Source organism: Echeneis naucrates, chromosome 9, assembly GCF_900963305.1.
Source record: "Echeneis naucrates chromosome 9, fEcheNa1.1, whole genome shotgun sequence".
NCBI classification, from domain to species: Eukaryota; Metazoa; Chordata; class Actinopteri; order Carangiformes; family Echeneidae; genus Echeneis; species Echeneis naucrates.
The window spans coordinates 16,529,287-16,546,198 of NC_042519.1; the positions used below are offsets into that span (position 1 = coordinate 16,529,287).

Sequence of the window (16,912 nt, forward strand, 5' to 3'; positions counted from 1 at the left end):
TGCCCATTTGTACAGTATGAGTTTATTTTTTCATAAATACAGTTTGCACAATAATAAACAGGGATGTTAGTTCAGGATTTTTCTGTTATATTTTCAGATAAACTGATAAACCTGTTTAAAAAATTAACGCTGATTTTTTCAGGTTTTGAACATTAATTTTATACAAGCTGACAAAACTTCCATCTTTCTGCCAAATTCCTTTTGATTTCCTGCATCTAGAAAGGCCTTTGAGACCATTTTTGTCTGTAGATAGAAGGAAAAAAAGAGGAGATTCACCTGAATACATCTATGACCGATTCATGAGAAACTGAACCAGCAGTTTGATGACCGCATCATTCAGGCCCACAACCTTTCCGTCCTGCACATTCTCATATAGTTGCATACTATCTGTGCCCCACAGGAGGTTCTTCCTGGGATTGTTGGCATCTGTCTCCACAGAGAGGGCCACTGTGTTGAGTTGGTAGCAGAAAAATGAGAAAAAGTGGCCATCGGTGATCACAGCCTGGGACACGAAAGGCCTGGTTACATCCTCATGATTCCAGAAACCTACACAGGTGAAAGATGTATGAACAATAGTCTGACTTATACTACAAGTAGTATAGCTTAAATATAATGGATTCTCTGTATGGAAAAAATTGTATCCTAACCCTTCTGTTCTACTGGAGAAATAAAACTGGAGTCATCTGTCACAACATAATATCCCCTCAAGCAATAACTGTATCAAATGTTATGAAATCACAGTTGTAGTAAAAGGTGAGTTATCCAAAATCTTTTTTGTTTGTGATAACTCACCCTGGTACATGGCCTGAGCTCCTGTCCAGGCAAAGAGGCTGGCCAGACCATTGGCACGAAGGAAAACCTCCACCTGGTCTGACTGCTCCCGCCGAGCCATCCGCTCTCTGTGGTATCGGTCAGGAACCAGATGGAACTGAGTGTGACCGTAGCATGCTGGGTCCGGTAGCTTAGAGCCTGTTAATGACACAGAGACCACAGTTTAATGGAAAGAGCACAAATGAATGAGGATTGGGTGTAATTATTAAAAAGTTAGACCCCTGGAAACACAAAATGAAAAACACCGAACCAGCTACAACAGTTACATCGCCAAAATAATAATAAATTACTCTCTCATAGGCTTCGACTGTGTGCGACTGAAAGTTGCACGTTGGCATCCCCTAGTGCAGAAACTGAATACTGAGAAAATCAACGTGCCATGTTGGAAAAGAGACAGAACAGGTGCGTGTTTATCCACTAGGACCCCTAAAACAATTCATCTTTGGCCTGCACCATGTTCAACTCACCTTCACTCAACACACTGCTGCTCAAACTTAAAGTGTGTGTGTGTGTGTGTGCGTGAGCGTTGGGTCTCCCAGTAATAATGCAGCTACACTGATGCCGACCCCGTTTCTCCACACTTGATTACCCCTGACAGAATATTTGATTTTATCTCATTATAAGTCTAAGATTTATTTATTTAATAGGAAGGAATCAAGAAGCTTCAAATTTCTCCTTTAACAACAGGCAATTGCTGAAAATGTTTATTTCAAAGTTGTCGCGTTATAGTGACAATTATCTGTCTTAGCTATGGTTTCTTGCATGATGTAAATATGTATCAACATATCACCAGACCTTTGAACTGTGAGTGGGAACACCCATTCATTTCTACAGAGCCGAATAGCTTCCTAATGTCAACTGTCTGTGAAGCTGATGATGATGATGACGCTGTAAACTGTCAGTAATCTGCACTAAATACTGAGACGACATCACCAAGTGTAACTTTTAAAAATATGCTAAATATCATATAATCAATATGATGAAAAGCAAAGAGGACGTGATTTACTGCTTCTGGCTGTGTTACCTGTGAAAATTCTGTTGTCATACTGTCTTTTGAACATGGGCATTAGATTGGGAGCCAATGTGATCTCTGGTACTTCGGCTGCATAAGAATCCTCCAGTGGGGTAAACTAGGAGAAGTTAAAATGACAGAGTGATTAGTGATTCTATAACATTTGTAGATTAGTTCCACTGCATCAGGACTCAAAACAGCAAGACAGGTAAAACACTATGTGAAGGCCACAGTCCCAGTGAAGTTTTCCTCTCAATGTAAAATGTAGAATAGCTCCAAATGTTTTAAAGGGTTGCTCTTTTTGTTAGAGAATGGGCACTACCTGTGGAAGCTGTTCAGTAACACGAATTTGGCAGATTGGTTGGTCATCAATCTGGAACCTGATTGGTTCTTGTCGGCCTCGCCGATGCCCCTTTGGGATGATTCTCTGTCCTCTCCGCCAATAAAAGTGCACCTTGGGACCAATATCTGGAAAAGAAAATAAACATCATGATCATTCTTAAACTGTCCATTCAGCATGAGTACTTTTACTTTTGGTACTTTCCCCAAGCATTAGGGCTGTAGCAAATAATTATCAAAATAATCTAACAAGAAGAGAAAATGCTCATATTTTCACCAGCAACTGTAATGCATTTTAGCATAATGACTAAAATATTTATCCAATTCATCAAATCCTTAAAGTACAGTTGACTAATCACAGAAGCTCAAGATGAGGTTGATTTGAATGATTCTTGGGGGAAAATATAAAACAAATGTAACGCTTCATTAACCAACTAACAGTAGTATTTAATGTATCACTCTGTGCTGTAAGTCGCAGCTGACTATCTGAATATTATCTCCTGTCATTAAGATGGACGGTGCAGGAGCTGCCATGTCTGTGGCCTGTGGGAGGAAGACAGGGGCCCGGGAATCGAACCCAGAAGGTGCTGACAGTCAGCCATACCTAGACTGGAGTGGGGGAGCAGCGGATTGTATTTAGCCAGCCTTTGGCTCAATGTGGTCACCAGGCCTCTCAGAAAGGGTCCGACCTTCATCTCCTGTTCTCGGTACAGAAACGTTTTGCGCTTCCGGATGTGCCAGTTCTCCTGTAGAATCACAGCAGTCACCAAATCTCGGATGTCCGCGAACGCCTCATCGTCAATCACCGGCACCGCTGCTCGAGCTGCAGCCGGAGACGAGCTCTCCTCCCCGGCGGACTTCTGGACGACCGGGCTGAATTTATCCGGCAGGCCCGGGATGTAGGCGGTCTTGGTGAAGTGCTGATACCACCTGTCTGCGTTCCGGGCGAAAGTCTGCGGGTAAACCACGAATTTCATCCGCTGGATGCGGGTGATGAGAGAGAGCTTGTCCGCCACCGGAGAGGCGCATATCTTCTTCACCTGCTCCTCCACCTGCCGCTTCCGGGCCGATTTGCTCTTAGCTGTGAGAGAGGGGACGATGGGGGGATACGCCGGTTCTTTGGCCGCAGCCTCGGTTTGGACGAGCCGGTGGTGTCTGAACAGAGGCAGATTGTTAGGGAACAGCAAGGGCAGCCGTGTGCGTGCCGCCATGTTTCCGCCTCCTCTTCTTCTTCTTCCTTTCCGACAGAAAGAAACGAGTTAGCCGCCACCTAGCGGACTTGAGCGTGAACGCATCAACGGCCCCCGACAGCACCCCCTGCTTCACTGGTCAGTAGATTTGACTTCTCTGAATATCTGCCATCGTATAATTACCTTAATTTACTTACATTTTTAATGCTACGTTTCATGATTTATTTCCCTAAAGCTAATACTAACTTAGTGGTTAGCATTGCCAACAGTTGACGCTCTTGAACGAAACTCGTGCCAATAAAAATGCCCCCTTTAGTGACGCCCTATAATGTCGGAAGTTTGAGTTTTTTATTATGATTTTTATAATACATATATATTTGGTGACGAGACTCGGAGAATATAAATTCACAGTGTTACAGTTAAAATGTATTTAAAAGTGACATCTACAGACAGATATTCCAAGAAATAGCTAACTTAATATTCTATGTCATATCCTTCAGCCCACAACAAACGGAGATGTCACGAAACTCCAGTCGGCGCTGCATAAATCCACTTTACACGTGAGTCCTTGAAGGCAACACCAACGCAGCAGAGTTGCAGTTGTGTGTTAAACTTCGGACGAGCGTCGATGTCGAGCTAACAAAACCCCTGCAGCTACAAAGCTAGCCATGTATTTCCGTCAGCTTTTGCGGACACGATTCGTCGGGACCGGAACGGCCGACCTTCACCGTCTGCGCCGTGTTTTTCGAGGCCAGGTAGCTTCCCCCCCCCCCCCAAAAATAAACAAGCACACTTATTGTGATCCCGACCAACATTTTGTGTTGGCGGCGGTGAGAGGCCACCAGGAGGTTTGGTTTGTCGTGGCCCTCCTGTGTTGTTGTTGTTGTTGTTGTTGTTGTTGTTAGTTAGTTTGTTTCTGTTAGCATGTAGCTACAGCTCGGGGCCTGTCTTTACCTGTACCCCCCTCCCTCCCCTCACAGAGGCCACTGTGCACCGGCAGAGACGAGGTGAGGCTGGCAGAAGAGGCCAGCAGGAAGTACGGCTCTCCAGCTCCAACCATCTTCTCTAAAGTGGTCGATAAAAGCATCCCAGCTGATATCATTTATGAAGATGAGAAGGTAAGCAGCACCGAGTGGCTCTCAAACACGTCTGTTATTATCCTGCTGCAGTGCAGACAGAACCAGCACAGCTGTGATGATGTGTGCAAAAGTGAGGGCACCCCAGATTACATGGCATGTTTGGTTGATTTCCATCTTACAGACATTTAAAGGACAATGTGTTTTAAGTCAGAACAGCGTATTTACTTATTTTTTTTCACGTCAACAAAATATGTTGTTCTTTTGTCTAATTTATTTAATGTTAATGTTGTGTTTAACAGTGTTTGGCATTCAGAGATATCAGCCCGCAGGCACCTGTTCACTTCCTGGTTATTCCAAGGATCCCTATTCCCAGAATAAGTGAGGCAAAAGATGATGATGCTGAGGTAGGTCAGTGGATCCTGCCATACATCGGCTGAATGACATGGAAGGCATCGTCAGGCATCGGTCTATCACACAGTAACACAAAAGCAACTTCTATGAGCAAACATATGTGGTACTTAATGTATTCATTCATTCATCTTCTACTGTTTATCTGGGGCCAACATATTGAGAGACACAGAGACAAACAGCCACTCACTCTCACGCACACAGCATTTCTGTAGACTTTGCCAGTAGTGTTAGAAATCAAACACTGTCAATTTCACTTTAAGCAGAGGAATAATAAAGGGAATCATTGCTTCGACTCAAAAACCTGTGTATGTTCAACCTGTTGTGCAGCCACATCCAGAATCATCAGTAGTGATGAATTTAAAAGTATGTGGGACTTTGTTAGATGCAACATACTTTCTATGTGCCCTTCAGTGTATTGTTTTATTAGTTGTTGACATTGATTCTGATACTCGTAAATCAAATATTAAAGTGTTAGCAAGATAAAGTAGTTTAATTTATATAATGTATATATATATATATATATATATATATATATATACTTTTCATTGCTTTGGTTTTATTAACTTTTTACACCAAATATGTAGCGACAAACTGGCAGTGTGCTCCAACCTGGGTCATCTGCCATGAAATTTCAGTTTTTGAGAGTTATAACTGATACATCTGCATGTCATTATTCATTAAGTTAAGTGTTGGAATGTAATGTGATCATATCCGGTGATAATCATTGCTTGTTTTCCAAACTTCCAGCTTTTAGGACATTTGTTGGTTGTGGCCAAAAATGTGGCAAAGCAAGAATCTCTAGATGAAGGATACAGAGTGGGTGAGTTATATATCTGATGACAGCAATAAGCCTATACTCATTAATGTGAAAATACCAACAGTTTATTTACTTCCACAATGAAATCTGGGAATATTTCTGCCTGCTGCAGTGATCAATGATGGAAAGCATGGATCTCAATCTGTTTACCACCTTCACATCCACGTTTTGGGAGGACGACAGATGAGCTGGCCACCTGGATAATGGCGGTGTCATGTATGTGTTTATGTGTCTGTCAGCTAAGATATTTTTCATGTGTTTGACCTGTTGTAATTCCATTTCCTCCACAAACCACTCACCACACAAAATATAAAATGTAAATATTTTGATCTTAAGAAATGTAAAAATTGAGAGTTGCTTAATAGTGTTGCAAATAAAAATATAATTTCTAAAATTGATGCTGAAAACTCAATCCAATTCTTTAGCGATATTACAAATTAGAAAGTGTTGTATTGCCCATGAAGAAGTCCATTAATTGCAGCTTGTAAGCTCTGTAATGAATTATGCTTTATCTGGAAGTTATTGACAGATGAACCTTTTCTTTTAAAACACACTGCATAGTATTCACAACCAGCACCTTTACCATTTCCTTGAATGCACGACTGGCACTGGTGAATCCCCTCACTGATCATTCACCACCTCCACAGGAAGTATACTCCCAGATTTTAGCTGTGATGGTCAGAGAAAAGAAGGATGTGGTCTGACTGGGTGGTGCAATTCATTGACCTTGCTGTCCGTCAGCGAGGTTATTGTATGTCATCTGAGAACAGGATTGAACTTTCCACTTTATTACGAAACAACGTCTGCTTTCTTGACTGTGACTATCAGACAGACGTGGCTGTGAGGGAAGATAAGGGAAGTCTGGGTTTTTGACACTAAAGACAAAAACTTTTTTTTTTTTTTTTTTTTTTTTTAAGCTTGAAATTTGATCCCAAGTAAAGGTCATCTCCCCTTACTGATCTCCTTTATGCACCTCAATAGGTTGAGAGTTTGTACGAAAACTCAGAACATCACCAACATGATATTTAGCATATTTTTGTCGTGCTTGATAAATTCTTGATTCTTCTCTCATGAGACACCAATCCAGTTCTTGAACCAAACTTGTGCAGCTGTTGAATAACAGTTTTATGTGTCAAAGTCTCATCTGTCCTTATAAACTTATGAGAAATTATCTTGGTTTTATTGACTGACAAGCCTGGTCCTGCATATATGAGATGGTCTTCATATGTCAATTGGAGGTGATTAAAAAGACTCCCACCTACTAGAGTTGCTTTTGTAGGATCTTTAAATGTTTATGATATCAAATGTTTTGGGACAGCAGCCATGTAAACAGTCTTGTCAGCTTTTGTATTTAATATAAATACATGCTGGTTCCTATCTGCTGCTGGCTGTTAGTGTATCAGGTTTCAGGTCTTCTTAACCTTGAGGCGTTATAATCTTTGGGGTTTTTTTGTTTTTTTTTTTTTTTTGTTGTTGGATCTTTAACTGGCCAGCGCAGCGTCAGCAGCAGGTGTTCAGGGGATTGTGAAAGTCCGTGTTGTTCTTGATGAGGCATTAAATGTATGCCCTCACACACCCCTCCCCCACCCATAGCAGACATTTCCTTCAAGGGGTAACATTCGATCACCTGTGGTGAGCAAAGGTTGACCCAGATCTCCCTCGAAGCTGACGGTTCTTCTCAACGTGATAGCATTCAGCTCTGTCACTGGACAAGGTAGGATGTAGTCTACATTTACCATGATTTGTGCTTTAAATCAAAGTGTGTAACATGCAACAATTGATGGTGCCTCTTTTCATTAATTTCAACAGCATATGTTGATTTTGTTTACTTCAGTTTTAACCTAAAGAATAATGACTGAATTTCACTATTTAAGAATTTAACACTAAGAGTAACATGCATGTCAACATCATCTCAGAGTAAGCAGAATTCACCTGCCCTTGGGGATGAACTCTATGGTAAATGTATTTAAGAAATACAGAATGCAAACTAAAAGATGAATCGAGACAGCATGTGGTATGAGCTGGCTTGTCTGTTTAATCAACAGAAACAGTCTTTCCTTGGCTCTGCTTAAAAGTTAAACAAACAGCTGCAAACATGACTTCATTCCATGGATTATCTTATCTTGACTCACTGAGAGTAAATATATGGAATTACGTTGGAATTTGCTTTGTAACTGTAGTATTTATTTTATTCTTTCATTGAATAATTTTCTACTGAATGAACAATTTTGTCTTGACATCCCATTTCTGCGTAAGTTACAAATCCAATTCTTTAATGACACTGAAATATAGTTCTTTCTGTAATTTAATTGACATTTGCTTAATCCAGAGCAAAGGCTGTGCTGCTGCCATCTCGTATTGCCACACTGTGGTATGAAGTGTTGAAAGTCATGTGAACTTTGGCCTAAAGAAGTCTTAACCAAAGTTATCTTACAAACCAGAGGTCAGATTAGATTCTACTGAGCTGAAAGATCTTAATCTTACCTGCTATCATGACGAATTTAGTTTTTATGTTTGTCACTAGACTTAACGGCTGCTTTTCTTGACAAGTTTGATAGAAGTTAATTGTTTCTACTGTTGCAAAATATACACACTAGATGGCGTGATTTCACTACCTGCAATACAGACCGCAGAAGATGGAGCTGGTCAATAGCTGATTTGACATAATTTACTTTTTATTTAATATGTGAAACCTTTGTTAAGCTTATTCAACCGGTGATAACAGACGTTCTTGTTCTTTTTCAAAGCAAAGCTTTTTGGAACAAATATGAATATAAAATGTGCACACAGATGTCCCAATGAATTCTGGCACTGTACTCATAGTTTCAACATCTGGACCACTGCTGTACGTGATTAGTAGCAGTTGCAGTCATTGGCTCGGACCTGTCGCAATGCATGAACATCAATCTGGTATAAATGAGCAAAGTTTCCATTTCACAATCAATCAAACTTGTCTGCATAGTGTCCTCAGCTGAGGACATCTGAAGTGTTTGAATGCTAGTTTTACATTACATCAACTGAAGATAGTTTTTCTCTCTTTCTAGCAAACACAAGATGAGTGTCCAAGGGGATTCATTCATTAACAATGGTGTTTCAGCCATGGATGGTCATGCTGAGAGGTATGGAAAACATTGTATGCCCTAAATTTATGAACAAACAATTTCAACATGATGCTTGTGAAGATTTCTTCTATTTAGCCTCAATTGAACTGTAAATAGCTTGTTAAAGGCTTTCATTCATAACTTGTAAGTGGCTTCCACAGCATCTCTTTCCAAAAGGCACAGTGTCTGTCCAGCTCCACAGACTTAAAGGTCCACTCTATTCCCACTTCCAACAGAGACGCCATAACAGCTGGGCTCAATGCTTCAGAGAACCAGGACAGTCATCCCTCCAGCAAGTCTGAAGCATCAACCGAACCTCCCAGGACTCCTGAGCTGGAAGAAGCTGCTGTAGCACTCTCACCAGGTAGGAGTCAGTGTTTGCCATCAGAAGAGAGGAATTCATTTGATGGGAAAAACTTCTGAAATCAAAGTCTTCCGTACTTGACACTTGACACTTGACTAGAGGGGTTTCCAACACCTCAGATAACAGAAGAAAAAAGAAAAAAGCAGCAACCGTCAATGGTAACTGCAGGTTTGGAATTCAGATAGAGCAAAATAATGATAAGGATTTGATACTAGCCACCACATACTCATTGTTCCTTCGCATGTAGTGTGAGTAAGTCACAGAGTTTGGGTTCACTGAAGTTGACAAATTGTAAATTTTCTTAATGCTAACACTTTAATGTCTTCCAGCTTCTCATTGTTAAGAGAAAAATGCCCCTGGGGACAAGAAGGCGTAGCAATGACTCAAATCCTCTGGCAAAAGTAGGTTATGAAAAAATGTTACAAGTTCAGTCGTTATTATTTCTGCCAGTGTGAAATACTATCCGAGATACTCAGGAATAAAAGGATTATAAGTAAAACGACAGACTGATGCAGCGAAATAAAATAACACTAAATTAAAATCAAATAATAGGAAGGAATTTTCACAAATGCATGTGCAGTGTTGGGGACACAATTACAGGATTATTTTTTCCTACTGCATTAATTGTGCTAGTCAAACCTGAATGGTTGGTAGGCGTTGACATTCCTCAACTTTCTGTGGTGTCTCAGGTAGCCATACAGCCTCCGCCTGCTCTCTACAAACTATGTTGCTGAGACAGATTTAACACAGCCTCAAGTGCCTGCGATCCTCTCATACAACTGGCTCGTCTCCTAAAGGGGAAATTTGCTGCGTCGTGGTTCGCTTTTGAATTTAAACGTGTTATCAATGGCGGATAAATGTTGCTGCCCCTGTTTTCCCAACACAGAGGAGCCCAAAGCAGTTCCCCTCTCCACAGCGAATGTGGCAACGACTCTGGCCCCAGCTGAGCAGCTATGGAGCACCAGCAGAGACCAGGGAGTCAAGCTGAGGATGGAGGGCTCGGGATCAGCCTCACATACTCCCATCACCATCCATCAGATGTTCCTGCAGACCGTGGACAGCTATGGGGATTTTCCTGCCTTGGTTTCCAAAAAGGAGGGCCAGTGGGTGACCCTGACGTGGAGGCAATACTACGAGCAGTGTCGGGCAGCCGCTAAAAGTTTTCTCAAGGTTTGTTTTAAAATCTACGTTTTCTGCACATACTCTGCTGTTTGAAGAAAATCAGGAACTGTTAGGATAGTGGCTTTATAGTTCTACTTCTTCCACTTCTGCACATTGAATTTAAATGAAGCATTAGCTGTGACATTACAGACTCCGGCTTTAATTTCAGATCATTTCTGGTGAAAAAATGTAGGAAGTGTTTCCAATTCCAAGTAATAAGCAAAATGGAGCAACTCTTTTTTTTCTCTTGCTCTCTTTTTACCCCAAAACTTTTAATATTTGAAGATGTAATGCTATTTGTTTTCTGAGAACGAGTTTAGCAAACAATGCACATTAACTCCCTCTCACACTGAGATCTCTGTTCTATAAGAGTAAGCTTCTGAAAATGAACACTTGGGCGTGAGAAATCCTCAGCTACAGTTACGTCTCCTGTTTCATTGACCGTGAGGTGGAATGGCTTCAGAAACGAGATGTAGGTCAGAAGTAATGGAGGCACTGTGTCATTAAAAATATATGTTCTTAACACAAAACAACTAAAACAGAAAAAACAAAACAAACAAACCATACCCACACACAATCACTTGTCTTTTTTTAGTTGGGGCTGGAGCGTTACCATGGTGTGGGGATTTTGGGATTTAACTCCCCTGAGTGGTTCATCTCAGACATTGGCTGCATCTTTGCTGGGTAAGATTATATGCAGACTGAGACAGAGAAGACTTTTTATACATGAATGCTTTGATGCTTAGTCATATCATACTAGATATTTATCTCTGTCCATGCTTATCTCAAAGTTTAAATGGTTAATACAAATGCTTTCTTGACATATTTTTGCATATCTTAACGCCATGAAATGGTTGCTTCAGACAGAATTTTGTTAATGTTATTATCAAGTGGTTTTAAAATGCTTTGAAAAAATCTTTTGCGTGATTGAGTTGCTAAATGACGTAACTCAGTATAAATAATAGTTATTTTGGCCTGAGCACCACTGAACTGTGTATCACAAATCTGAAGGACTCTTAAAAAAACAGTACATTAAGTTCACTCAAAATAGACCTCACAACATTTTTGAGGCATTTTAAATCATTGAAGTTTCTTGCCAACTGCCAACACAAGTGTTAGGAGGTTTCATTCTGAGAAACTAAAAGTGGATTGTCAATCCCCGAGTAAGATAAATTAATCATTTTGTCAGTTTTGTTTATTTGGGTCTACCAAATGTTTATATAGCTAGGATTTTTTTTTCTCTGAAAGCAAAAGGATAAAATAATTAACAATTCAAGCCTGGATTGATCCAAGTGGTTCTCAGTCATACTGTAGTTGCATCACACCCTTCAGCCTTTCATCTGTGAAAAAGGTCATAAAATAATTTTATGTCAGGCCGTGTCAGAGGTGTTTCATTTTGATCTATGTGAGTTAAACTGAAGTTTTACATAGTAAGAACTCATAAAAACTGAATCTGAATTTAGTTCATATTGTTTTTAATACAGACTGTTGGTTCTGAGGGCTGTGGAGTATTTTACTAATCTGATTTGTTCTTCAGGGGTCTGGCAACTGGAATTTACACAACCAACTCTCCCGAGGCTTGTCAGTATGTGCTGGCCAACTCTGAGGCAAACATCCTGGTTGTGGAGAACCAGAAGCAGCTTGAGAAAATTCTGCAGGTCGGGAGCACTATTATTATTAAAGCACTGTGCTGTGGTGCCACTGTAGTAATTACCCCCCAAGACTGAAAAAAAAAAAAATGCCTCACATGCCTTTGTTCTAATTATCTCACCCAACAGGTTAAAGATCAGCTACCTCATCTGAAAGCCATTGTCCAGTATTCAGGAGAACCCCTGCACAAAGCTCCTTTCCTTTATTCAGTATGTTTACCAAGCAGATCCATTATTCACATGCTTCTAAAGCATCCTAAATATCTTTTAAACAACATTATTATCTTACATTAGAATAAATGTGACTGCTCTTTGTGAAGTTCATACTGGGTTTGGAAACACTTGAAATGTTTTGTATTTGGGTAGTGGGCAGAGTTCATGAAGCTGGGAGAGGTCGTGCCTGACGAGCAGCTGAACGTTGTGATCAACAGTCTGCGAGCCAATGAGTGCTGTACTCTCATCTACACCTCTGGAACCACTGGAAACCCTAAAGGAGTCATGCTGAGCCACGATAATGTGAGTTCTCTGGATTTCTTTTTTTCCCCCACTTAACCATTGGTGCTGCAAGGAATGGAAATGAAATAATAATTAATATTATAGGGTCCATATCGGGTTGGCCAATAATCCCTAAATAATCGCTGTGTTAACATTAAGAAAAAAACATGACCCATATGCAGAAAGTCTGTTTTGCACTTGCTGCAGGATGCAAAGATACCTCAGCCTGCTAACTGAAGTAACTGTAAGGGGACATGAAAGTGGTGTGTGTGTGTGTGTGTGTGTGTGTGTGTGTGTGTGTGTGTGTGTGTGTGTGTGTGTGTGTGTGTGTGTGTGTGTGTGTGAGCGTGAGAGCAGATTTGTTTGCTTTTAAAAATAAAAAAAAAACAAAAACAAAAATTTGTCCAATTGACCTCTCGTATTAATGTGCAGCTCTCATGGACAGCCCACACAGCAGCCAGCATAGTAGATCACTCCATAGGCACAGAGGTGGTGGTCAGTTACCTACCACTCAGCCACGTGGCAGCCCAGATGATGGACATGTGGATTGGAATGGTTTTTGCTGTCACCGTCTACTTTGCAGAGCCAGACGCCCTGAAGGTAAGGTTAACTGCTGCTGCACAAGCAAGGAAATGACAGCAGGGGTTTCCTGTTTTGATGATGCAACTCATTCATCCTCACCAGGGCTCCCTAGCAACTACACTGAGAGAGGTACGCCCAACTTTTTTCCTGGGGGTCCCTCGAGTGTGGGAGAAGATGCAGGAGAAGATGAGAGCTATTGGTCTTAAGGCATCCCCACTGAGGAAGAGAGTGGCCGACTGGGCCAAGTCCATAGGCCTGCAGTACAGCTACAGTGCCATGAACGGGTGAGACATGATCAGGGATCCTTTGTTAGAATTCAAGAACAGAACATGTCTGGTGAACTTTGCCAACAGCACCAGTTTTTTTATCAAGATCGTCAGTTTTGTATGGAAGCCATGATTATGAGATAAAAAGTCGAAATTACGAGATAAAAGGGTGCGTTTGCCTTTTACAATCCCATGGGAATCCACGTTTAAAGTAGTCCTCAGTGTGTTCACAATCCATTTCACACAAAGAGCTACTACTCTGACTCTTGTGTTAACGTAGTATCTCATAATTACTTTTTTATCTCATAACCTTGAATTTTTATCTCATAATTATGGATTTTATTCTTTTTTTTTTTCTTTTTTTTTTTTTTTTTACTGGCAGAATTGGGCTTCCATAGTTTTGACCCCAGTGTGAGTCTTCTATTTTTTCATTTGGGTAACAGAGAGAATGCGGTGCCGTGGGGTTTCATGCTGGCCAACAATCTGGTCTTCAAGAAGGTGCATGCAGCGCTGGGCTTGGACCGCTGCAAGGTTTTTTTCACCGGGGCTGCCCCCATCACCAAAGATACCCTGGAGTACTTCATGAGCCTGAACATGCCGTTGATGGAACTGTTCGGCATGAGTGAAAGCACCGGGCCACACACAGTGTCTGTTAACAACAGCTACCACATCACAAGGTCGGCAGCACAGCATTAACCATATGTCTTGTGTACTGGCCGAGAATTCGCCAACACCGATGCTATCAAACTGTTAAATTCATTTTGAATGGCAAGAGAATGTTTTAAAAAGCTTTACATAACCTGCTACTATCCAAAATCATGTTGTGTTACAGTTTAGATAAAATATCTCATCTCTATGCACTAAAGACTAAGAAAGCTGGCTGAAGCTGTGAATGACGTGTGGTTCATCTCTCCAGCTGTGGGAAGGTGATGCCAGGCTGCAAGACAAAGCTGGAGAACCCAGATGCAGAGGGAAATGGGGAGATCTGCCTCTGGGGTCGGAACATCTTCATGGGCTACCTCAACATGCCCGACAAAACAGCCGAGGCTCTCGACCAGGATGGCTGGCTGCACTCTGGGGACCTGGGAAGACACGACCAGAAGGAGTTCATGTACATCACAGGAAGGATCAAGGGTGAGATTTACTGCCGTTAAGACTCAAAGTTCAGTTTTCCAATATTATCTTATTTTTGTCTTACTTCTGTAGTGTTGATTGAGATTGACTGAGACAAAACCAAATTAGATATCAGATATCAGATATCAGCTGATGGTAATTTTTTTTTATTCCATTACGTAAAAAACACACTTTTTTAGCCAACATATACACCATTATCTGTCTGTTGAATCTTTTTTTGGCACAGAGCTGATCATCACTGCTGGTGGAGAGAACATCCCCCCCGTGCCCATCGAGGATGCGTTGAAGACCGAGGTGCCAATCATCAGCAATGCCATGCTGCTCGGAGACAAGCTCAAGTTCCTCTCCATGCTGCTCACCCTCAAAGTAACCGACCTCCCGGCCCTGCAGGCACAGCCACTGACTGAATGAAACGAACACGATAATGACCCCTCTCTCCATTTCCACAGTGCGTCGTAGATGACAACGGTGAGCCCACTGATGAGCTGAGCCCTGAGGTTTTGGACTTCTGCCAGCAACGCGGCGTCACAGCGACCAAGGTGTCTGAGGTCATAGCCAGTAAGGAGCCAGTTATCTACAACGCCATTCAGGAGGGCATTGAGCGTGTCAACGCCAGAGCAACATCCAACGCACAGAAGGTCCAGAAGTGGGTGATAATGGAACGAGACTTCTCTGTCAGTGGAGGAGAACTGGGTGAGTAAATGGAGATTTGTTTTTGGTTTTTCTGCCTTGACTGTGTGTCCAAAATCTACGCAAAACAGCTATTCAGGTCAGAATTTTTTTCTTCATCGAATGCAAGAAAATCTAAAAACAAATAAATGCTTAGATATAAATTCTAGTGAAATAAATGCTAATTCTATGCCCACTTACCTATAGAAATGGAAAGGTACCTCCAGTGCAGCCCAACTGTTACAAAATAAAACAAAAAGACTGACTTAATAACTCTAATACACAAGAGAAATAAATACCAACTAAGAGGCTGATAAATACCTCATAGTCTTGTACGATTATTTCTTTTGCTATATGATGTTGGCCAGTGAAGAAAGGAAATTATAAATAAGGAACGAGAAAGTATTCATGACCAAACTCACTATTTTAGCGATTGAAGTGTTTCTTCTGATTTAAAGCATTGCCGCTTTGTAATCAGGTGACAACTCGTTACGGCAGCAGATGCCTGACGGCATTCCAATAGAGTTTGACATTTGTAAAGTCGAAACAGATCAAATCTTTACCATCATTTCCGCACTCTTTTGAGATTTGGATCAAATTACCCTCCTATCTTTTTATCTATACAGGGCCTACCATGAAGCTGAGGAGGCCCATTGTTGTGAAGATGTACCAGGAGAAAATAAACGAAATGTACCCAGCCGCCACCGACAAACAATAGACTACAGATTATTGCGATGAGAGATTCTGATGAAAAATTTGGGGCAGTGTCATGTTGAGGAATGTCTGGACCTCTTTGGACCTGGTTATTAAAAGTGCTCAACAGGTTCAGAATGAAAAGGGGAGAAGTCTTTATTCTGATTGTGCTGTTTTGCATATGAAATAGATCTTTGTGCTGCTATGTTTTAACATCTGTAATCAAGCTGTTTCTTATATATGCAGTTTCACTGTGCACTTTTTGTAAATAAATCATCCATATCCAAGCCAATTCCTGCCTTTAATTGTATGGCAGGTACAAATGAATTGTACCCTGTGACTTGGCACCAAAGCCAGATGGGAAACACTGGAAGTTGTGGATCATCATAAAGATTTTCTTGTGTGATCAGGAGCAGATGTATTTTATTAAAGACGCAGCAGTATCTATTTAAATGGTCCACAGCGTTAATTGCCAGTTTTCTGTCTCATGTTTTGTACATAAAATTATCCCCTGGCAAAGCTGCAGGTGTTTCATCTATAGATTGGAGGTGACGATTGAAGAAGTGTTTTTATATTGTAATAAGAATATTAATATTCTGAAGTTGACTAATCAGGAATCACGCATGTGAAAATGATAAAGCATACACTTGAATTTGTGCTCCATGTACAGATTGACAAACGCTGAAATATTTATTTAGATGATGTTCTGTGATTGTCATTAAATAAGTGATTTGGACAAATTGACCAACATGGCTTGAGCATTTTTCTTTTAAAAGGCGTGAATATGTTTCGTGTATACAGGAGGGATCTGAACTGTTGCTGTGATACATTTTAATATCAAAATATGATTCAGCAAGGGGCAAAATAGAGCAAGCTGGACTCTACAGACAATTGACATTGCTGAAACGATCATGACAAGTCCCTTTGCATTAGGCACTTTTTAATAGAGCAGGTCTAATCTGTACTCTTTATAACATTATATATTACATTTACATTTACATTTACATTTTTATATACATTTATAACATTTTCCATCAAGTGCTTGCAACAGTGGCAAGGAAATGTACACGATTTGATTAGATTTAAAGCAAAGCTCATTAAACAAGCACACTTGCGAAG

At 40.9% G+C, this 16,912-nt stretch overlaps 3 protein-coding genes across 3 annotated transcripts; 2 read left to right on the forward strand and 1 right to left on the reverse strand.

The window, feature by feature from the left end:
* On the reverse strand, positions 1–3,420 carry mrps30 (mitochondrial ribosomal protein S30). Its single transcript, XM_029510977.1, has 5 exons — positions 2,787–3,420; positions 2,166–2,311; positions 1,856–1,961; positions 793–969; positions 1–546 (listed from the first exon to the last, which is right to left on the reverse strand). The coding sequence occupies exons 1-5, from the start codon at positions 3,391–3,393 to the stop codon at positions 287–289; spliced, it is 1,296 nt and encodes a 431-aa protein (XP_029366837.1). The 5' UTR covers positions 3,394–3,420; the 3' UTR covers positions 1–286.
* Positions 3,421–3,929: 509 nt separating this feature from the next.
* hint2 (histidine triad nucleotide binding protein 2) lies at positions 3,930–6,342 on the forward strand. The gene is made up of 5 exons (XM_029510978.1): positions 3,930–4,127; positions 4,353–4,490; positions 4,751–4,855; positions 5,610–5,682; positions 5,792–6,342. Exons 1-5 carry the CDS (start codon positions 4,041–4,043, stop codon positions 5,881–5,883), a joined length of 495 nt encoding a protein of 164 aa, XP_029366838.1. The 5' UTR covers positions 3,930–4,040; the 3' UTR covers positions 5,884–6,342.
* A 971-nt stretch (positions 6,343–7,313) lies between these two features.
* Positions 7,314–16,537, forward strand: LOC115049041 (long-chain-fatty-acid--CoA ligase ACSBG2-like). Its single transcript, XM_029510979.1, has 15 exons — positions 7,314–7,393; positions 8,724–8,798; positions 9,017–9,144; positions 10,031–10,314; positions 10,901–10,989; positions 11,843–11,963; positions 12,084–12,164; positions 12,321–12,470; positions 12,882–13,049; positions 13,134–13,315; positions 13,741–13,974; positions 14,214–14,431; positions 14,658–14,797; positions 14,881–15,124; positions 15,727–16,537. Exons 2-15 carry the CDS (start codon positions 8,734–8,736, stop codon positions 15,816–15,818), a joined length of 2,196 nt encoding a protein of 731 aa, XP_029366839.1. The 5' UTR covers positions 7,314–7,393; positions 8,724–8,733; the 3' UTR covers positions 15,819–16,537.
* Positions 16,538–16,912: the final 375 nt, after the last annotated feature.

Coding starts and splice junctions, on each gene's coding strand:
- mrps30 (XM_029510977.1), bottom strand. CDS start 3,393: ATGGCGGCACGCACACGGCTGCCCTTGCTGTTCCCTAACAATCTGCCT. Junction 2,312..2,786: donor GCTCCCCCACTCCAGTCTAG/GTATGGCTGACT, acceptor TTTCTTTTCCAG/ATATTGGTCCCAAGGTGCAC. Junction 970..1,855: donor TGACAACAGAATTTTCACAG/GTAACACAGCCA, acceptor TGTCATTAACAG/GCTCTAAGCTACCGGACCCA.
- hint2 (XM_029510978.1), top strand. CDS start 4,041: ATGTATTTCCGTCAGCTTTTGCGGACACGATTCGTCGGGACCGGAACG. Junction 4,491..4,750: donor TCATTTATGAAGATGAGAAG/GTAAGCAGCACC, acceptor TGTGTTTAACAG/TGTTTGGCATTCAGAGATAT. Junction 5,683..5,791: donor AGATGAAGGATACAGAGTGG/GTGAGTTATATA, acceptor TGCCTGCTGCAG/TGATCAATGATGGAAAGCAT.
- LOC115049041 (XM_029510979.1), top strand. CDS start 8,734: ATGAGTGTCCAAGGGGATTCATTCATTAACAATGGTGTTTCAGCCATG. Junction 8,799..9,016: donor ATGGATGGTCATGCTGAGAG/GTATGGAAAACA, acceptor CACTTCCAACAG/AGACGCCATAACAGCTGGGC. Junction 10,315..10,900: donor CCGCTAAAAGTTTTCTCAAG/GTTTGTTTTAAA, acceptor GTCTTTTTTTAG/TTGGGGCTGGAGCGTTACCA.